Source organism: Pongo abelii, chromosome 5, assembly GCF_028885655.2.
Source record: "Pongo abelii isolate AG06213 chromosome 5, NHGRI_mPonAbe1-v2.0_pri, whole genome shotgun sequence".
NCBI lineage: Eukaryota > Metazoa > Chordata > Mammalia > Primates > Hominidae > Pongo > Pongo abelii.
In genome coordinates, this window is record NC_071990.2 from 70,260,014 (window position 1) to 70,284,106 (window position 24,093).

At 37.1% G+C, this 24,093-nt stretch overlaps 1 protein-coding gene and 1 pseudogene across 1 annotated transcript in view; both read right to left on the reverse strand.

Moving 5' to 3' along the window:
- LMBRD1 (LMBR1 domain containing 1) overlaps nt 1-24,093 on the reverse strand; it is a 128,372-nt gene that overhangs the window by 43,885 nt on the left and 60,394 nt on the right. The window contains exon 8 of the mRNA XM_024248421.3: nt 692-817. Coding sequence (XP_024104189.1) covers nt 692-817 — 126 coding nt within the window. The remainder of the gene's footprint in view (nt 1-691; nt 818-24,093) is intronic.
- On the reverse strand, nt 6,317-9,739 carry LOC134761531 (zinc finger protein 277-like; annotated as a pseudogene).

Consider the following 24,093-nt stretch of genomic DNA (forward strand, 5'->3'; position numbering starts at 1 on the left):
TTGAACATAAATATTATAGTAAAATATATTATATATTAAATGATGATACCTGAGAACTAGTAAGATCTTGATCATACATAAGAAAAACTTTTGTTTTTTAAGTGTTAGAACAATGATAGAAATTCTCAAATTGCTAGTGTCCTACATTACACAGAAGACAAATTTTTAAAAATATAGAAATGGTTCTGTAAGGATACTGTATTAGTCCATTCTTATGCTGCTATAAAGAACTACTCGAGACTGGGTACTTTATAAAGGAAAGAGGTTTGATTGACTCACAGTTCAGCATGGCTGGGAGGCCTCAGGAAACTTACAATCATGGCAGAAGGGGAAGCAAACACGTCCTTCTTCACATGGCGGCAGGAAGGAGAAGTGCCAAAGGGGGAAGCCTCCTTATAAAGCCATCAGACCTCATGAGAACTCACTCACTATCACGAGAATAGCATGAGGGTAACTGCCCCCATGACTCAATTACCTCCCACTGGGTCCCTCCCACAACACGGGGAATTATTGGAAACTACAATTCAAGATAAGATTTAAGTGGGGACACAGCCAAACTGTACCAGATATGCTGCAAAAAATTCAAACAATGTAAAAAGTTATGGGGTTGACAATGTCTAAGTCATATCAGAAAGCAGTTCTAAGACAAACTAGTTTTATGCTTCCCAATTACACCAAAACATCAACTCACTTTTGATTTAATCGTTTGAATGTGTTGTTCTACTTCTTCAATGTCTTCAGTGTTTTCTAAACGTTCATAAGCAGCGCTTCTAGTGCCTTTTATCAGATTTAAAGGTAACGCAGACATGCCATAGGCCTAAAAGAAAAAAAATTGAAATGTTTTAGAAATAATGTTTCAAACGTATTATACACAATTTTAGGTTAAAAATGTCTTTTAAAGTCATAAGAGTCAGCAGTTGTAAAAGAGCACAGTCACTGAAAACATGGTATATGGGAGTGAACATTATATTGTCTCATAATTCTCCCGTTTATTTTGCATTACATTTAAACAGAGGCAAATTTATAATACTATTCCTCAAACGTTAAGTTGCAAATTTACTGTAAATCTACTGTACAATACTTTATATCAAAGTAATAATTACAAATTCAGACTAATCGAAGGTTAAGATACTATAAATTAGTAAAAAAAATTTTAAAAAATGATTTTCTATAAAAAACCATTTTCTCCAAGTATATATAGTAAACCTTTGGTAAAATAAGTACTTTAATATATACATGTTATTTGATTAGCATACCAATTATCTACATTATAGAATTTATTTAAAAGTTCTAAATATTTATAACCAATCTTTTCGCTAAGTATTTTAAATATTTTCCAAGTAATTTTAACTTATTAATCAGCATTAAGAATAAATATGTTATTATATGTACTACCCAATTTCATATTCCAGTCCCAAATGACAGCTTTTTAATATAACCATTAATAATACTTAATGGCATCTGCTACATAACCATTATTCAGAATCATTACTGACCGTATTTCCTTAGCAGAAACACTGACAACTATCACCTCCTGGTGGCAGCAACAAACTCTGAAGTGGATACTACATTATGTACTTAAATGTTTTTCATTTTCCTTCTGGCACACTTTACCCAGTGCCCCCTGTTAGATGGGCCACGAGATTGAGTTCAGGACAATAAATTTGGGCAGAAGTGATAAATGCCACTTTTTAGGCATGACCCCAAACACCAAAATATCCTAGGTGATCCTGAATGCTTTTTCTCATGCTCTCTGCTACCTAGCTGTCAACTCCAAGAATGACTTAAGATACCTTTAGTGTTAATTTTAATTACTTTAATATTCTAATATTCTTCATTAAGTCTCTTTTATGCAATGATTAAACATTGCTTAAACCACAATTCAAATAGCAAAGCATAAATTCTAACAAATCAGCTTTTTTTTAAATTAAGGGAGAACAAAAAACATGAATAAAAAATATCCTGAAATCGACTAATTCTATCATGTAATATCAACTCTACAGTATGTTGTATTTAGATACTTACCTAGCTGAAATTATTACCCAATATGCAAATCCTTGTATTTCCAAAGGAGAAACACTTAGAAAACCCTGCACTTTAAATATTATTAAAACATAAGTTAGTATTCTCATTATTTCCCTTTTATCCCAAAAAAGGATGGGGTGGAAAAAGATTCTGTTACTATTAGATGAAAATGCAGTTTGGATACCGTACACTTTAAGTATCCCTCATCTTAAATGGCTGGGACTAGAAGTGTTTTGGATTTCAGAATTTTTTGGACTTTTAGTATATTTGCATTATTGAGCATCCCTAATCTGAAAATCCAACATCTGAAATGCTCCAAGAGAGGTGAAACAAGATGGTGGAATAGAAGCCTACACCATTCATCTTCCTCACTGGAAAGCCATATTTTAATATCTACACACAGAAAAGTACTGTCACAAGAACCAAAAATCCGGTAAGCAATCACAGTACCTGGTTTTAACTTCATATTACTAAAAGAGGCATTGAGGAGGTCAGGAGAGACAGTCTTGAATCACCAATGCCACCCCTCCGCCATCCCCCAGCAGCAGCCATGAGGCACCATGGAAAGAGAAACTTTTCGCTTTCAGGAGGGACAGCACAGTGACTGGGGGGACTTTACATTGAACTCAGTGCTGTCCTGTCACCGTTGACAATACAGCTGTGCTGGGCTCAGCTAGTGCCCATGCATAGAAGGAACATTTGCACCAACCCCAGTCAGAGGGGAATCACTCAACCCAGTGGTTGGAACTGGAGTTTCTCAGCAAGGCTCGCCACTGTGGGCAAAATGCTCTGGCATCCTAGGTAAACTCAAAAGGCAGTCTAGGAAACAAGGACTGCAATTCCTAGGCAACTCCTAGTGCTAGGCTGGGCTTACAGTGGACTAGGGTGGCATGTGACCCAGGGAGACACCAGCTAAGGGAGTGCTTGCACCATCCCTCTCCCAACCCCATGAAGTGTAGCTCACCTCAACAAAAGTGACTCTTTCCTTTGGCCTGAGGAAAGGAGAGGGAAGAGTAAAGAGAACTTTGTTTTGCATCTTGGATACCAGCATGGCCACAGCAGGATACTGTGCCAGAGTCATCAGGCCCCCATTCCAGGGCCTAGCTCATAGATGACATTTCTAGACACACCTTGGACCAAAAGGGGATCTGCTGCCTTGAAGGATAGGCAGGATTGATTACCTGCTGACTAAAGAGCCCCTGGTCCCTCAATAACCAGCAGTGTTATCTACCAAGCACATTGTGGGCCTTGGGCTCTGGGACATGCTGGCTTCAGGGGTGACCCAGAACATTCCCAGCTATGGTGGCTATGGTAAAAGACTCCTTCTGTCTGAGAAAAGTAAAGGGGACTTTGTCTTGCACCTCAGGTACCAGCTCAGCCACAGTAAGGCAGAGCAACAAGCAGACTCTTGAGGTCCCCAAGTCAAGGTCTAGACTCTTAGAGGACAGCATTTCTAGACATGCCCTGTCCAGAAGGGAGCCCATTGCCCTGCAGGCTGAGTCTCAGGCCTGGCAGCATTCACCACAAGCTGTCAGAAGAGCCTTTGGGATTTAAGTGGACATTAGCAGTGGCCTGGTGGAACCCCATGGAACAGTGTCGATGGTAGCCACAGGGACAGACTCCTCTGCCTGTGGAAAGGGCAGGGAAGAGCAAGTAGGACTTTGTATTGTGGTGGTGTGAATGTCAGCTTAGCCATAGATTATCAGGTAAACTGCTAAGGTTTTTACTCCAATTCCTGGCTCCCAGACAGCATCTCAGTAGAAACCTTACAGGCCAGGAGAGAACAGCATGACATATTTAAAGTGCTGAAGATAGAAAAATTTTACCCTAGATTAGTATATCCAGTGAAAATATCCTTCAAGTATGAAGGATAGAGATCTTCCCAGAGAAATAAAAGCTAAGAGACTTCATTAACACCAGACCTGCCCTGCAAGAAATGGCTAAAGGGAGTTCTTCAATCTGAAACAAAAGGATGTTAATGACCAAGAAGAAATCATGTGAAGGTACAAAATTCACTGGAACAGTAAGCACACAGAAAAACAAAGAATAGTATAACACTACAATGGTGATGTGTAAACTAGTCTTGTCTTAAGTAGAAAACTAAATGATGAACCAATCAAAAAAAAAAAAAAACTTTTCAAGACACAGGCAGTACAATGAGACGTAAAGAGAAACAACAAAAAGTTTAAAAGCAGGAGGATAAAATTAAAATGTAGCGCTTCTATTTGTTTTCTTTTTGTGTGTTTGTATATGTAGTCAGTGTTAAGTTGTCATCAGTTTAAAATAATGGGTTATAAAATAGCATACGCAAGCCTTGTGGTAACCTCAAATTAAATAACATACAACGAATACTTAAAAACATAAAGGCAAGACATTAAAGCATACCACCAGACAAAATCACCTTCACTAAAAGGAAGACAAGAAAGAAGGAAAGAAGAGAGGATTGTAAAATAACCAGAATATAAATAACAAAATGGCAGAAGTCTTTACGTATCAGTAACAACACTGAATGTAAATGGACTAAACTCTCCAATCAAAAGACATAGACTGATTGAATGGATAAGAAATCCAAGACCCATTGATCTGTTGCCTACAAAAATACATTTCACCTATAAAGACACACACAGACTGGAATGGAAAAAGATATGCCATGTCAATGGAAACAAAAAAAGAACAAAAGTAACTATGTTTATATCGGGGAACATAGATTTCAAGGCAAAAAACTGTATGAAAAGACAAAGAAGGTCATTATCTAGTGATAAGGGGGTCAATTCAGCAAGAGGATATAACAATTATAAATGCACCCAACACTGGACCACCCAGATATATAAAGCAAATATTATTAGAGTTAGAGAGAGAGACCCCAATACATTAAAAATGGAGACTTCAACACCCCAATTTCAGTACTGGACAGATCTCTCAGACAGAAAATCAGCAAAGAAACATCAGACTTAACCTGCACTACAAAACAAATGGACCTAATAGTCATTTAAAGAACATTTCATCCAGTGTCTGTGGAATACATATTCTTTTCCTTAGCACATGGATCATTCTCAAGGATAAACCATATGTTAGGTTATAAAACAAATCTTAACACATTCACAAAAATTGAAATAATATCAAGCATCTTCTCTGACCACAATGCAACAAAGCTACAAATCAGTAACAAAAGGAATTTAGAGAACTATACAAACACATGGAAGTTAAACAATATGCTCCTAAATGACCAGTGGGTCAATGAAGAAATTAAAAAAGAAATTGAAAGAGTTCTTGAAACAAATGATAATGGAAACACAACATACCAAAACCTACAGGATACAGTGAAAGTAGCAGTAAGAGGGAAAATTACAGCTCTAAGTGCCTAAATCAAAAAAGAAGAAAAACTTCAAACAAATACTGTAATGATGCATTTTAAAGAAATGAAAAATAAAGAAAAAACCACACCCAAAATTAGGAGAAGGAAAGAACTAAAGATCAGAGCAGAAATAAATGAATTTGGAATAAAACAATAAAAAAGATAGATGAAACAAAAAGTTGGTTTTTTAAAAAGAAAAAATTGACAAACCTTTAGCCAGACTAAGAAAAAGACAGAACCCAAATAAATAAAATAAAAGATGAAAATGGAAACATTACAACTGATACCACAGAAATTCAAAGGATCATTAGTGGCTACTATGAACAACTAATTATATGCCAATAAATTGGAAAATATAAAACAAATGGATAAATTCATAGACACATACAACCTACCAAACTTGAACCATGAAGAAATCCAAATCCTGAACAGACCAGTAATAAGTAACAAGTAACAAGATCAAAACTGTAATAAAAAGCCTCCCAATAAAGGAAAGCCCAAGCCCAGGACCTACTGCTGATCCACTGCCGAATTCTATCAAACATTTAATGAAGACCTAATACCAGCCCTACTCAAACTGCTCCAAAATATGGAGGAGGAGGGAATAGTTCTAGTTTCATTCTATAAGATCCTGATACCAAAACCAAAGACACACTAAAAAAAAAAAAAAAAAAATACACTACAGGCCAATATTCATGAATATTCATACAAAAACCCTTACCATATATTAGCAAACCAAATACAACATTAGAAAGATCATTCATTATGACCAAGTGGGATCTATCCCTGAGATGCAAGGGATGGTTCATTTGATTTGTATTTGTTGAACCATCCCTTGCATCTCAAGGATAAATCCCACTTGGTCATAATGAATGATCTTTCTAATCAATCACTGTAATACATCATATCAAGAGAATGAAGGATGAAAACCACATGATCATTTCAATTGATGCTGAAAAAGCATTTGATAATGTTCAACATCCTTTCATGATAAAACCCCTCAAAAAACTGAGTACAGAAGGAATATACCTCAATGTAATAAAAGCCATATATGTGAGGTCCACAGCTAGTATCACACTGAATGGTGAAAAACTGAAAGCCTTTCTTCTTAGTTCTGGAGCAAAACAAGGATGCTCACTTTCAACACTGTTATTCAACATGAAAGTCCTAGCTGGAGCAATCAGACAAGACAAAGAAAGGGCATATAAACTGGAAAGGAAAAAGCCAAACTACCTTTGTTTGCAATGATATAATTTTATATTTGGAAAAACTTAAAGACTCCACCAAAAAACTATTATAACTGACAAGCAAATTCAGTAAAGTTGCAGGATACAAAATCAACATACAAAAAATCAGTAGCATTTCTATATGCCAACAGTGAACAATCTGAAAAATAAATTTAAAAAAGTAAGCCCATTTACAATAGCCCCAAATAAAATTAAATAACTAGGAATTAACTTAACCAAAAAAGTGAAAGATCACTGCAATGAAAACTATAAAATACTGATGAATGAGGAAGACACCAAAAAAATGAAGAAATATTCCATGTTCATGGATTGGAAGAGTCAATATTGTTAAAATGTCCATACTACTCAAAGCAACCTACAGATTCAATGCAATCCCTATCAAAATAGCAATGACAATCTTCACACACACACACACACACACACACACACACACACAAAACACACACCTAAAGTGTATACGGAATCCCAAAGACCCAGAATACCAAAGCTATCCTGAGCAAAAAGAATAAAACTGGAGGAATCATATTACCTGACTTTAAATTCTATTACAGAGCTATAGTAACTAAAACAGCATGGTACTGGCATAAAAACAGACACACGGACCAATGGAACAGAATAAAGAACCCACAAACAAATCTACACACCTATGGTAAACTCATTCTTGACAAAGGTGCCAAGAACATGCATTGAGGAAAAGACAGCTTCTTCAATAAACAGTGCCAGGGAAACTGGATATCCATATGTAGAAGAATGAATCTAGACCCCTATCTCTTGCCACATACAAAAATCAAATCAAAATGAATTGAAGACCTAAGATCAAAGACCTCATACTATGAAACGACTTCAAGAAAACATTGGAGAAATTCTCCAGGACATTGGTCTGGATAAAGCTTCTTAAGTAATACCCTAGAAGTACAGGCAACCAAAGCAAAAAATGACAAATGAGATTACATCAAGCTAAAAAGCTTCTGCACAGTAAAGGGAAAAATCAACACAATTAGGAGACAAGGCACAGAATGGGAGAAAATATTTGCAAACTACCATATGACAAGCAATTAATAACCAAAATATATAAGGAGCTCAAACGACTCTATAGAAAAAAGCCTAATAATCATATTAAAAAGTGGGCAAAAGATTTGTATAAACATTTCTTAAAATAGACATACAAATGACAAACAGACATATGAAAAGGTGCTCAACACCACTGATCATCAGAGAAATGCAAATCAAAACTGAGATTACCATTTCACTCTGGCTAAAAGGGCTTTTATCTAAAAGTCAGGCAACAACAAATGCTGGTGAGGATGTGGAGAAAAGGGAACCCTTGCACACTGTTGGTGGGAGTGTAAATTAGTACAACCACTACAGAGAATAGTTTGGAGGTTCCTCAAAAAACTAAAAATAGAGCTACTATATGATCTAGCAGTCCCACTATTTGGCACATACTCAAAAGAAAGGAGATCCATATATCAAAGAGATATCTGCACTCCCATGTTTGTTGCAGCACTGTTCACAACAGCCAAGATTTGGAAACAACCTAAGTGTCCATCAACAGATGAATGGATAAAGAAAATGTGGTACATATATACAATGGAGTACTATTCAGCCATAAAAAAGAGTAAGATTCTGTCATTTGCAACAACATGGATAGAACTGGAGGTCATTATGCTAAGTGAAATAAACTAAGCACAGAAAGACAAACATCACATGTTCTGACTTACTTGTAGGATCTAAAAATCAAAACAATTGAACTCGTGGACACAGAGAATTGAAGGATGGTTACCAGAGGCTGGGAAGGGTAGTGAGGCAGTGGGAGGCAGGTAAGGATGGTTACTGGGTACAAAAAAAAAAAAGAATGGGTAAGACCTAGTATTTGAAAGCACAACAGGGGAACTATAGTCAATAATAATTTCGTTGTACATTTTAAAATAACTGGCTGGGCACGGTGGCTCATGCCTGTAATCCCAACACTTTGGGAGGCTGAGGCGAGTGGATCACTTGAGGTTAGAGTGAGAACAGCCTGGTCAACATGGTGAAATCCCATCTCTACTAAAAATGGAAAAAATTAGCCGGGTGTGGTGGCAAGCACCTGTTGTCCCAACTACTCGGGAGGCTGAGGCAGGAGAGGGAATTTCTTGAACCCGGGTAGTGGAGGTTGCATTGAGTTGAGATCCTGCCACTGCACTACAGCCTGGTAACAGAGTGAGACTCTGTCTCAAAAATAAATAATTAAATTAAATTAAATAACTAAAAGAATATAATTGGACTGTTTGTAACACAAAGTATAAATGCTTGACGGAAGAGATACCGAATTTGCCATGATGTGATTATTATGCATTGCATGCCCATACCAAAATATTTACTCCATCTATACACCTACTACGTACCCACAAAAATTAAAAATAATTTTTAAAAATGTTCCAAGGAACATTTCTTTTGAGCTCAAAGTTTCAAATTTTGAAAGCTTTCAGATTTTGGATTTTCAGATTAGGGAGGGATACTCAACCTGTAGAGTAATTTCCCTCTAATTACCTCAATTTTTATCAAATGTATACTTTCAAAATGTATAACTTGGTGAAATATAAAAGGAAAAATATATAATTGGGTTTAAGATGTATATTGTAAAGTTGAAAAGTTACCTACTGGGTACAACATTCACAATTTGGGTGACAGCTACACTAAAAGCCTAGACTTCACCACAATGCAATATATGCATGTCAGAAATCTGTACTTGCACCCTCTAAATATATTTTTAAAAATTAAAAGCAGGAGGAGCCAAGATGGCCGAATAGGAACAGCTCCGGTCTACAGCTCCCAGCGCGAGCGACGCAGAAGACGGGTGATTTCTGCATTTCCATCTGAGGTACCATGTTCATCTCACTAGGGAGTGCCAGACGGGGCGCAGGTCAGTGGGTGAGTGCACCGTGCGCCAGCCGAAGCAGGGGCGAGGCATTGCCTCACTCGGGAAGCGCAAGGGGTCAGGGAGTTCCCTTTCCAGGGGTGACAGAGGGCACCTGGAAAATCGGGCCACTCCCACCCGAATACTGTGCTTTTCTGACGGGCTTAGGAAACGGTGCCCCAGGAGAGTATAGCCCGCACCTGGCTCAGAGGGTCCTACGCCCACGGAGTCTCACTGATTGCTAGCACAGCAGTCTGAGATCAAACAGCAAGTCGGCAGCGAGGCTGGGGGAGGGGCGCCCGCCATTGCCCAGGCTCGCTTAGGTAAACAAAGCAGCCTGGAAGCTTGAACTGGGTGGAGCCCACCACAGCTCAAGGAGGCCTGCCTGCCTCTGTAGGCTCCACCTCTGGGGGCAGGGCACAGACAAGCAAAAAGACAGCAGTAACCTCTGCAGACTTAAATGTCCCTGTCTGACAGCTTTGAGGAGAGCAGTGGTTCTCCCAGCACCCAGCTGGAGATCTGAGAACGGGCTGACTGCCTCCTCAAGTGGGTCCCTGACCCCTGACCCCCGAGCAGCCTAACTGGGAGGCACCCCCCAGCAGGGGCAGACTGACACCTCACATGGCCGGCCAGGTACTCCAACAGACCTGCAGCTGAGGGTCCTGTCTGTTAGAAGGAAAACTAACAGAAAGGACATCCACACCAAAAACCCATCTGTACATCACCATCATCAAAGACCAAAAGTAGATAAAACCACAAAGATGGGGAAAAAACAGAGCAGAAAAACTGGAAACTCTAAAAAGCAGAGTACCTCTCCTCCTCCAAAGGAACGCAGTTCCTCACCAGCAACGGAACAAAGCTGGACGGAGAATGACTTTGACGAGCTGAGAGAAGAAGGCTTCAGATGATCAAATTACTCCGAGCTACGGGAGGATATTCAAACCAAAGGCAAAGAAGTTGAAAACTTTGAAAAAAATTTAGAAGAATGTATAACTAGAATAACCAATACAGAGAAGTGCTTAAAGGAGCTGATGCAGCTGAAAACCAAGGCTCGAGAACTACGTGAAGAATGCAGAAGCCTCAGGAGCCGATGCGATCAAATGGAAGAAAGGGTATCAGCCCTGGAAGATGAAATGAATGAAATGAAGCGAGAAGGGAAGTTTAGAGAAAAAAGAATAAAAAGAAACGAGCAAAGCCTCCAAGAAATGTGGGACTATGTGAAAAGACCAAATCTACGTCTGATTGGTGTACCTGAAAGTGACGGGGAGAATGGAAACAAGTTGGAAAACACTCTGCAGGATATTATCCAGGAGAACTTCCCCAATCTAGCGAGGCAGGCCAACATTCAGATTCAGAAAATACAGAGAACGCCACAAAGATACTCCTCGAGAAGAGCAACTCCAAGACACATAATTGTCAGATTCACCAAAGTTGAAATGAAGGAAAAAATGTTAAGGGCAGCCAGAGAGAAAGGTCGGGTTACCATCAAAGGGAAGCCCATCAGACTAACAGCGGATCTCTCGGCAGAAACCCTACAAGCCAGAAGAGAGTGGGGGCCAATATTCAACATTCTTAAAGAAAAGAATTTTCAACCCAGAATTTCATATCCTGCCAAACTAAGCTTCATAAGTGAAGGAGAAATAAAATACTTTACAGACAAGCAAATGCTGAGAGATTTTGTCACCACCAGGCCTGCCCTAAAAGAGCTCCTGAAGGAAGCGCTAAACATGGAAAGGCACAACTGGTACCAGCCACTGCAAAATCATACCGAAATGTAAAGACCATCGAGACTAGGAAGAGACTGCATCAACTAACGAGCAAAATAACCAGCTAACATCATAATGACAGGATCAGATTCACACATAACAATATTAACTTTAAATGTAAATGGACTAAATGCTCCAATTAAAAGACACAGACTGGCAAATTGGATAAAGACTCAAGACCCATCAGTGTGCTCTATTCAGGAAACCCATCTCACGTGCAGAGACACACATAGGCTCAGAATAAAAGGATGGAGGAAGATCTACCAAGCAAATGGAAAACAAAAAAAGGCAGGGGTTGCAATCCTAGTCTCCGATAAAACAGACTTTAAACCAACAAAGATCAAAAGAGACAAAGAAGGCCATTACATAATGGTAAAGAGATCAATTCAACAAGAAGAGCTAACTATCCTAAATATATATGCGCCCAATACAGGAGCACCCAGATTCATAAAGCAAGTCCTGAGTGACCTACAAAGACACTTAGACTCCCACACATTAATAATGGGAGACTTTGACACCCCACTGTCAACATTAGACAGATCAACGAGACAGAAAGTTCACAAGGATACCCAGGAATTGAACTCAGCTCTGCACCAAGCGGACCTAATAGACATCTACAGAACTCTCCACCCCAAATCAACAGAATATACATTTTTTTCAGCACCACACCACACCTATTCCAAAATTGACCATATACTTGGAAGTAAAGCTCTCCTCAATAAATGTAAAAGAAATTATAACAAACTATCTCTCAGATTACAGTGCAATCAAGCTAGAACTCAGGATTAAGAATCTCACTCAAAACCGCTCAACTACGTGGAAACTGAACAACCTGCTCCTGAATGACTACTGGGTACATAACGAAATGAAGGCAGAAATAAAGATGTTCTTTGAAACCAACGAGAACCAAGACACAACATACCAGAATCTCTGAGATGCATTCAGAGCAGTGTGTAGAGGGAAATTTATAGCACTAAATGCCCACAAGAGAAAGCAGGAAAGATCCAAAATTGACACACTAACATCACAATTAAAAGAACTAGAAAAGCAAGAGCAAACACATTCAAAAGCTAGCAGAAGGCAAGAAATAACTAAAATCAGAGCAGAACTGAAGGAAATAGAGACACAAAAAACCCTTCAAAAAATAAATGAATCCAGGAGCTGGTTTTTTGAAAGGATCAACAAAATTGATAGACCGCTAGCAAGATTAATAAAAAAAAAAGAGAGAAGAATCAAATAGACGCAATAAAAAATGATAAAGGGGATATCACCACCGATCCCACAGAAATACAAACTACCATCAGAGAATATTACAAACACCTCTACGCAAATAAACTAGAAAATCTAGAAGAAATGGATAAATTCCTCAACACATACGCCCTTCCAAGACTAAACCAGGAAGAAGTTGAATGTCTGAATAGACCAATAACAGGAGCTGAAATTGTGGCAATAATCAATAGCTTACCAACCAAAAAAAGTCCAGGACCAGATGGGTTCACAGCCAAATTCTACCAGAGGTACAAGGAGGAGCTGGTACTGTTCCTTCTGAAACTATTCCAATCAATAGAAAAAGAGAGAATCCTCCCTAACTCATTTTATGAGGCCAGCATCATCCTGATACCAAAGGTTGGCAGAGACACAACAAAAAAAGAGAATTTTAGACCAATATCCTTGATGAACATTGATGCAAAAATCCTCAATAAAATACTGGCAAACCGAATCCAGCAGCACATCAAAAAGCTTATCCACCATGATCAAGTGGGCTTCACCCTGGGATGCAAGGCTGGTTCAATATACGCAAATCAATAAATGTAATCCAGCATATAAACAGAACCAAAGACAAAAATCACATGATTATCTCAATAGATGCAGAAAAGGCCTTTGACAAAATTCAACAACCCTTCATGCTAAAAACTCACAATAAATTAGGTATTGATGAGACGTATCTCAAAATAATAAGAGCTATTTATGACAAACCCACAGCCAATATCATACTGAATGGGCAAAAACTGGAAGCATTCCCTTTGAAAACTGGCACAAGACAGGGATGCCCTCTCTCACCACTTCTATTCAACATAGTGTTGGAAGTTCTGGCCAGGGCAATTAGGCAAGAGAAGGAAATCAAGGGTATTCAATTAGGAAAAGAGGAAGTCAAATTGTCCCTGTTTGCAGATGACATGATAGTATATCTAGAAAACCCCATTGTCTCAGCCCAAAATCTCCGTAAGCTGATAAGCAAATTCAGCAAAGTCTCAGGATACAAAATCAATGTACAAAAATCACAAGCATTCTTATACATCAATAACAGACAAACAGAGAGCCAAATCATGAGTGAACTCCCATTCACAATTGCTTCAAAGAGAATAAAATACCTAGGAATCCAACTTACAAGGGATGTGAAGGACCTCTTCAAGGAGAACTACAAACCACTGCTCAAGGAAATAAAAGAGGATACAAACAAATGGAAGAACATTCCATGCTCATGGGTAGGAAGAATCAATATCATGAAAATGGCCATCCTTCCCAAGGTAATTTACAGATTCAATGCCATCCCCATCAAGTAACCAATGACTTTCTTCACAGAATTGGAAAAAAACTACTTTAAAGTTCATATGGAACCAAAAAAGAGCCCACATCGCCAAGTCAATCCTAAGCCAAAAGAACAAAGCTGGAGGCATCACACTACCTGACTTCAAACTATACTACAAGGCTACAGTAACCAAAACAGCATGGTACTGGTACCAAAACAGAGATATAGATCAATGGAACAGAACGGAGCCGTCAGAAATAATGCCACATATCTACAACTATCTGATCTTTGACAAACCTGAGAAAAACAAGCAGTGGGGAAAGGATTCCCTATTTAATAAATGGTGCTGGGAAAACTGGCTAGCCATATGTAGAAAGCTGAAACTGGATCCCTTCCTTACACCTTATACAAAAATCAATTCAAGATGGATTAAAGACTTAAATGTTAGACCTAAAACCATAAAAACCCTAGAAGAAAACCTAGGCATTACCATTCAGGACATAGGCATGGGCAAGGACTTCATGTCTAAAACACCAAAAGCAATGGCAACAAAAGCCAAAATTGACAAATGGGATCTAATTAAACTAAAGAGCTTCTGCACAGCAAAGGAAACTACCATCAGAGTGAACAGGCAACCTACAAAATGGGAGAAAATTTTCGCAACCTACTCATCTGACAAAGGGCTAATATCCAGAATCTACAATGAACTCAAACAAATTTACAAGAAAAAAACAAACAACCCCATCAAAAAGTGGGCAAAGGACATGAACAGACACTTCTCAAAAGAAGACATTTATGCAGCCAAAAAACACATGAAAAAATGCTCACCATCACTGGCCATCAGAGAAATGCAAATCAAAACCACAATGAGATACCATCTCACACCAGTTAGAATGGCAATCATTAAAAAGTCAGGAAACAACAGGTGCTGGAGAGGATGTGGAGAAATAGGAACACTTTTACACTGTTGGTGGGACTGTAAACTAGTTCAACCCTTGTGGAAGTCAGTGTGGCAATTCCTCAGGGATCTAGAACTAGAAATTCCATTTGACCCAGCCATCCCATTACTGGGTATATACCCAAAGGACTATAAATCATGCTGCTATAAAGACACATGCACACGTATGTTTATTGCAGCATTATTCACAATAGCAAAGACTTGGAACCAACCCAAATGTCCAACAATGATAGACTGGATTAAGAAAATGTGGCACATATACACCATGGAATACTATGCAGCCATAAAAAATGATGAGTTCATGTCCTTTGTAGGGACATGGATGAAATTGGAAATCATCATTCTCAGTAAACTATCGCAAGAACAAAAAACCAAACACCGCATGTTCTCACTCATAGGTGGGAATTGAACAATGAGAACACATGGACACAGGAAGGGGAACATCACACTTCAGGGACTGTTGTGGGGTGGGGGGAGAGGGGAGGGATAGCATTGGGAGATATACCTAATGCTAGATGACGAGTTGGTGGGTGCAGCGCACCAGCATGGTACATGTATACATATGTAACTTACCTGCACATTGCGCACATGTACCATAGAGCCTAAAGTATAATAATAATAATAATAATAAAAAGAAAAAATAAAATATAAAAAATAAATAAAATAACTTAAAAAAAAATTAAAAGCATCTCGTTTATATTTTTAATATTAAACTCTATATCCTCAGAACATTGAAACATACGAAGAATAAAGCCTATGGGAACCAAAGTACCTGATAGTTCCTTTAACATTTCCTTATAGGATTTTCCTATCCTTATTATCATTTTAACCTATTTGATTTGGTTATTGTAGTACTTCCATATTCTTTAAACATTATTGATAAAAAGTAACAGAATAATTTAAGACTCTGATTAATATATAGCATTATATGATTATTTACCAATTCTGAATACTCATTGTATTAGTCCATTCTCACACTGCTATAAAGAACTACCTGAGACTGGGTAATTTATAAAGAAAAGAGGTTTAATTGGCTCACAATTCCACCAACTGTACAGGAAGCATCGTTAGGGAAGCCTCAGGAAACTTACAATTGTCGCAGAAGGCAAGGGGGAAGCCAGCACGTTATACGTTGCTGGAGCAGGAAGAAGAGAGTGAAGTGGGAGGTGCTACAGATTTTTATTTAAACACCCAGATCTCATGAGAACTCTATCCCGAGACAGTACTACGAGGATGGTGCTGAACCATTAGACACTACCCCCATGATCCAATCACTTCCCACCAGGCCGCACCACCGACACTCGGGATCACAATTCAACATGAGATTTGGGTAGAGACAGACAGCCAAACCATATCAGTCATACTATTTTCATAATCCAATAGAATGTTGCTTTTTACAACAAAATGCCATGGCAATATTTTGCTAAACCCAGTTTATACGCAGGTATGTTTCCCTATCCTCTCAACCACCTCCAATCTAGGCCTATTTGTCCTCAATGCTTGTTATTCTGTGTTGGATGGATTAGGTTCCCTGAATGCACTAACTGCAGTACTCGATACTGTTTCCCAAGGAACCTTTTGCTCTAGTCAGTATTAACAACATGGCCCTTATTTACAGTCTACTGTCAAACACAAGGCCTTCTAAATTATCCTAAACTGGTCTGCTGGTCTCAATTTCTACAAATCCATCTTCTACACTGTTTCTAAAGTGATCTCACTCTAATACCCAAGTCAATATATGTCATTCCTCTAATTAACATCCTTTAAGATTCTACAGGACTAATAAAAGTATTTTTCAAAGCATTCTGGTATGAGTTCCTAGGAATCTGGAAAGGTGCCACTAGGGCCACTACAGAAGATAAGGCAGCTAGCCATGCAGGAATCTGCTGCTAATTTAACCAGAGCAATTCTACTTGTTCCCAACCTCTATATGTGTATGAACATATAAAATTGTTTTTAAAAAGTTGTTTTGCTATTTTTTTATGAAAGGTACAATTATTGGTTGGTATTGGGAATAGACTCTAATTAATGTAATTCTGCATATAAAGCACTTCATGACCTGATCCCTACCAATTTGTTAACTTTATCTCATGCTTCTGAATTATTCATAGTTTTTAAAACACTACAATTTTATGCTACTTTAGGCTTTGTCCAACATACACATTTTATTCCATGTAGTGCCCTCATCTAGAATGCCCACCTTCTCATCTTATTTCATTAACAACTGTTAATGCCCTTCAGGTCTTGGTTTAATTACAATATGTCTGAGAAACCTTCCCTGACTTGTAAATGTTCCTTGCTTATAACTCAATTATAACGCATGGGTATATTAACATTCTTCATCTGCACATTTGTTTTATCACTAGATCTGCCAAACTTGGCTGAACAGATTTCTAGACCAGACTAGTAACAACTACAGCAGACTATTTGGTATATAAAGACTAGGTCCCAATTCTTTTTCCTCTTACCTTTGTTTCAAGAACAAAAATTTATTAAATTAAAAAAATAATTTCTCCAAGAAGATAATAATTGACCAATAAGCTTTTAGGAAGAGAGAGCTCTTAATTCACACAAAGTTATTTCCTTAAATGGAATTGATATACTTATTAGAAGAGCTGAACTGAATTTCTAAATAGATTAATTTAAAATATTTTATAAAATAAAAAAGTTTCTGGTAACAACTTGTGGTAACATAAGACCAAAACATAACACTATTTTTAAATTTTTAATTGTATGAAGACAACAAGTAGAAGAAAGGTGCCATCATTTGGTTACCAAGCTTTTAGCTTGTTTTTGGATTGCATTTTCAATAATTATCAGGAAATTTAACTATAATATTTAGATTATGATAAGCTTGACACAGATCTTATATAAAACATTGTAACTTTTAAGGTCTTTAAACAACAATCTTTTGAACTTCACGAACTTCACTTCAGACTTTTTTTTTTAATGTACAAAAAGGCTATCCTTTTCAGAAACACAAAACTTTTATTACTTACTACTGCCCTCTAGTGAATTTCCAGAAAAAAAAAATCAGAAAACTAAAGAGATTGTAAAGTTTAAAATGCTTCTATTAATAGGTTGGCCATAATTGTCCCCAAATTTATTTATTTTGGCTTCCAAGAATAAATCACCAACTCTATTTGAAAACCAAAATGTTTTAAAATAATATATACAAACTACATTCCTAATAACTTCTTTTACTGCTCAGTTTAGAATGGCACGTTTTCTTTACATATCTCTCTCCTTTATCTGGAATGATGGTTTCCAACTCTGCAGGCCTTAGATTACTGTAAAGGGTCAACACTAAATACTACCTGTAGACTTAATAAATGTCTTCCACATATTTGTGAAATCTATTATTCAAAGATGTACATGCTATTATGATTAATGGAACAACACAGGTACTCAAGACTTTCCTTTTAAGTATTCACTGAGTCTAAGATGTATATATTTTCTTACATTTAATATCAATGAAATTTGGATGCATCTAAAAATTAAAGGCATCATATAATTGAAGGCTAGGCAGAAGCCATGACATAGTTGTCGTTACATGCACATTCACAAATTTGGTCACAGCAAGTTACATTACAGTCACTTCAGTTGAATTACATGCATTCTTGGTACAATTATTGAGTTTAATTGCCACTTATGTCTTAAAAGATAATATGATTTGACATTAAAGCAAAAAGTTAATGTGTAATTCAGGAGAAAGAGAATGAAGATGTATCAGTAGTAAAGTAAATATTCATTAGAATAATGGGCATAATTCTGTATTTTCTTAAAAAGCAACAGTCAAGTGCTTCATAAGCTTAAGAAAGGAAGATATCCAAAACAGAAGCATTTTTCTGCTTAGGTATATGCAAAAGGATTCCCTTCTATATGGCAAGACAAGAAACAACAACAAAACATCTTAAATTTACAGGATAAGTGTGTTGGCAGCTTCAAAGAAAATCCCAGAGATAAGACTAGAACACACAAGAAAAGCTGCACATCAATTCTCTTGATAGCATAAAAGACAATACACTTTTTTAGCTTCTGTGTATGAGCAAAAACATATGAAACTTGTCTTTCTGAGCCCAGCTTATTTCACCTAACATAGTGACTAAAACTAATGACTAAGAGAGTAGAGGCTGTTAAGGGTAGGGAGTAGGGAGGGGAGATGAAGAGAGGCTTGATTAATGGGTACAAAAGTACAGTTAAATAGACAAAATACAACCTAGTATTCGATAGATCAGCAGGGTGACTACAGTCAACAATAATCTATTGTATATTTCCAAATAGCTAGAAGAGAATAATTCAGATATTCCTGGCATAAAGATAAATGTTTAAGGTGATGGATATTCCAATTACCCTGATTTGATCATTACACATTATATGAACGTCTCAGACTATCACATGTACCTGGAAAATGTGTATACCTATTATGTATCAATAAAAATAAAAGACAATACAGTTGGTTCCCATGTCACAATGGTTCAACTTAGGATTTTCATACTTTGTGATGGTATGAGACCATTCTTTTTTACTTTCAGTACAGTAGTCAATAAATTACATAAGAAAATATTTGATATTTTATTGTAAAATAGACTTGGTGTTAGATAATTTTGTGTAACTGTAGGCTAATGTAAGTGTTCTGAGCATGTTTAAGATAGGCTAAACTAAGCTATTGTGTTCAGATAGGCTAAACTAAGCTATGATATTCAGTAGTTTAGGTGTATTAAATGCATTTTCAAACTTACAATATTTTCAACTTACGATGCATTTAACGGAATGTAACTCCACTGTAAGTCAAAAACCATCTGTGTTGTATAGTAAAACATGAACATCAATAACCAATTCAAAAAGTGACTTAGAATTCTCACACTCCAAATATAAAGTTTTAGGAATGACTTTCATTTCATATTTTCCTTGTTATTAATGCAGATAAATCCAACAAATCTCACTAAATATAAAACAAAGATTATAAATGATTAAGAAAAAATTGTCAGATTTTTCCTTATAGTGACACATAATGGTGCACCTTACAATCGGTAGCATATATTCAGTGAAATATGCTATCACATAGGCTGAGAAATTTGACTTTTAAAGGGAATTTCTTTCTCAAAATATTATTGAGAACCACTGCTGTGGTTCATAAGGTGTTGTAACATGAACTGAATGTTTGTTTTCCCCTAAAATTCGTATGTTCAAATCTAATGCCCAGTGTGATATTTGTAGGTGGAGTTTTCGAGAGGTAACTGAGTCATGAGGGGTGGATCCCTTATAAATAAGATTAATGCCCTTATAAGAAGGGTCACATAGAGCTTGCTTCCTCTCTCTCCCTGCTCTTTATCATATGAGCATAGAATGAGAAGACAGCCAATTGCAAATCAAGGAAGAGGACCCTCACCAGACACCAGACACCCTGATGTTGTACTTCCCAGTCTCTAGAACCACGAGAAATAAATGTTTGTTGTTTCAGCCACCCAGTCTATGGTACATCTGTTATACTGACCTGAACTAAGGCATGGAGGCAAACCAACATTTGATGGGTACAAGAAGAAAATACTAAATGTTTTATTTCTATATTTGAATCTTTTAATTTATCACTTTAATTTTCTTTAACCTATTAGTTTATATTTTACATTAAATGTACAAAGGTTAGCATAATAATATGTAAATATGTATTTATAATCATAAATATCCTGGTGGACATATTTAAAGTTTTATGGATAAAGGTATATAGTAAACAATTTAGCAGTCACTGCTTCTATAGGCACTTCACTGGTCCATACGATACATTTTGCTGAAGACATCATTATTCAACATTTCCCCACTTGGTGGCACCAAAAAATTAGAATATCTACATATATATCCGTGCCTACAAGTTTTACTTTTTTAAATTTAATAAGGATCAATTAATTCCCTTTCAATGTAAGCTTAAAATAATAGGCAAACTAATATGCTGTTTGATCTTCTTCTCCTAAAGCTCACTGTCCAATTATTTGGCATTCATTAATACAGGGTACAGCAGTCAGAATCAGTAAAATTTAAATAGTCAACTAGTTTCAAAAATAAACAATAATACATAACTAAGAAATTCACACTTGACTGACACATAAAATAAAAAAACTTCTCTAGCCCCAATACAAAAAAAAATTCAGTTACAAATTCCATAACAAACATGATTTTTACATTTCATATTATATTTAGGGTCAAAGTACTCAAGTATTAATTTCCCACTCTGGGTACTTTAATCAAGATTAAACCTCTTCTAGTCCTCATGAATATTTTCTATACCCTCTTTCAAGCTGCCACAAGAAAAGTCCAGTTCTCAACCTTTTCCAAGGTAAGTTAGGAGAAAACTTTGTATCCCAACTACAAGCAAATATGATAATTATACTATTTAACTACCTATCTACAATAAAACCACATATCTATAAATTGTTGGTTTTCACTGAATTTTTACTAAAATTTCGGTAAGTATTATTGGCTCATTTTTACAGATGGGGAAGCTTGGGATCAGGTAACAGGTTTTAAACAAAAACAAACTCAACATTCACGACCAGAGCTCAGCTATACACACCATGATGCCCCTCTTGAACAGGGTATCATCTACCTTCCTCTTCCCCTCTCTCTATACAGCATAGGTATTAAAACTGGCCAGATCATGGCTTGGTAGCAAAACCTGAGCTTTGAGTACTTGTAGTGATATTTGAATGATATTATCTGTCTATCCACACTCCCCCAACCCCAACTAACCACCATTCAATTATGAATGCCTTTTTGACTTACCTTTGAATAAGGGACATTCTCACTGATCATGATACAACTGCTTTTTGCATTTGGTTTATTTACACTGAGAGAGGAAAGAGGTGGGAACTATAGTTTGAACCATATGAAACTATGAATATTCAACTGTTTAAGCTAATAGTGACTATTAAGTGGCCAGTAGATTCCAAGACTTGGTGGATTATTTAATTAAATCCTCACTACACTTTATTACTTAAATATTATACCACTATAAAGATGAAGAAATTTAGATGGGAAAGTAGGTCAGGAGGCCCATGGACTTGAGATCCACATTTCAGCCTCTCCACACCAATTATTATAATTTTATTGTTTATGCTGCTTAAAGAAAACAACTAACTGCTAGGAAGTTGGATTTTAGTGGGCTGTTACATTGGAATCTCTCCCTTGGCCTTAGGCTTTAAGTGGCCCCTCTCTACCTATTTAGTAACTCTTCTATGTGTTCCTGGTTCCCACCCTCAATCCCATTATAAGGTAATCTGGTTGTTTTATCAATATCCTTCAGCCCAGCCCTCTATACAGTAAATCATCACATAACGTCATCAATGGATTCTTGGAAACTGTGACTTTAAGTGAAATGATGTATAACAAAACCAATTTTTTTTTTTTTTTTTTGAGACGGAGTCTCGCTCTTGTCACCCAGGCTGGAGTGAAATGGCACAATCTCAGCTCACTGCAACCTCTGCCTGCCGAGTTCAAGCGATTCTCCTGCCTCAGCCTCCTGAGTAGCTGGGATTACAGGAGCCCACCACTAAGCCCGGCTAATTTTTGTATTTTTAGTAGAGATGGGGTTTTACCATGTTAGCCAGGCTGGTCTCAAACTCCTGACCTCAGGTGACCCGCCCACCTTGGTCTCCGAAAGTGCTGGGATTACAGGCGTGAGCCATTGCACCTGGCAACAAAACCAATTTTACTACAGACTAATTGATGTAAACAAGAGCTAACTTCCTATTGCATATTTCTGGTCACAAGAACATCACCAAACTTCTAAATAAAGATTCAAAGCACTTCTAATATTAAATACTGAAATAAATATAAGCTCTACATACATTTAGGAAAGATTAATAAAAACAAAATACTCAACTTTTGGTGAATTAGTGAGTGACGATGGTTGTGGTCATAGTGGGTTAAATTAAGGAATAAATGTTTGCAAAGTGAAAATTATAAAGAGCTCCTCCTACCACCACACAGTTCAAAAACAAAAACAAACAACAATGTTGGGCTAGCTGAACATTTTTGTATTGCAATTATTGTTATGCACTTGTAGGTAGTATTCTTCATGAATTTTTATTTTACAATAATTTGCATTCATTTACTCATTCATTTTCCAAGCCACCACTTATTCTTAGTTCAGGGTCACAGGTGGCTGGAGCCTATCCCACCAGCTCAGGTTGCAAGGCAGGAACCAACACTGGACAGGATGCCATTCCAACTGCAGGGTGCACTCACACATACCTACACTAACTCCTACTGGCACAATTTCAGACATACCAATTCACCTAATACGCACATCTTGGGAATGTGGGAGGAAACCAGAGTACCCAGAGAAAACCCACACAGACATGGAAACAACATGCAAACTCCACACAGTGGCCCTAGCCAGAAACTGTTCTTTTTTCACATCAACATTATAGGAAAACAACATGAAAAAAAAAAAAAAAGATGTTATTTGAGGACCTGCTGTATTCTAGAAAAGTGAAGTTCTTTTAAGGATAGCTTAACCAATTCAGTATGAATATTATGTTAGTTTAATTGATTTAAATAATTTTCAAAGTTTCCATTTAAATATAAAATATTAGTTTAAAATGTTTCTTTCCAATAATATCATTCCTACAAAGAAGCTCTCTTTCAAATAGTTTTAGTAACAAATTATTTTCTCCACTCCCACTCGCTACCCTCATAGCTTATTTAATTCAGAGCCACCAGAGTAATACTGTTAAAATGTTTGTCAGAGCCCATGACTTTTCCATTTAAAAACTTCCAGTGGCTTCTAATCTCAATCGGTATAAACTTCAAAACCCTAACTGTGGACTATAAAGCTCACATGACATGGCCTCTTGCTACCCCTCAATGAAACTTTTACTACTCCCCCTTGTCAACTGAATTCCAGCCACAATGGCTTTGCCTCCTTGCTAGTATCTGAATATAGCATGTATGTGCCCACCTCAGGATCCTCACACTTACTCTTCTGTCATGGCTTACTTTCACTTCATTCAGGTCTCTGTTCAGATGTTAGAAACTATTCCTGATCTTTACAGTAGTCTCAGCCTCTACTACTGTCTATCTCCTTATGCTGCCTTATTTTTCCTCATAGTATCTACCAATTGACCACTGGGAGACACACCTCCATGCATCTTTCATTTCTGCATATTTTGCAAGCCAGGAGCTAACTGACCCCCCCGCCGACCCACCACTTTTTTTTCTGTACTATCTTTTCAAAGATCTTTGTACAGCAAATAGTCTTGGTAGATAAAGAAAATATCTTTCCCTGGAGCAAAGGACAGGCATGCTTACCATCCAT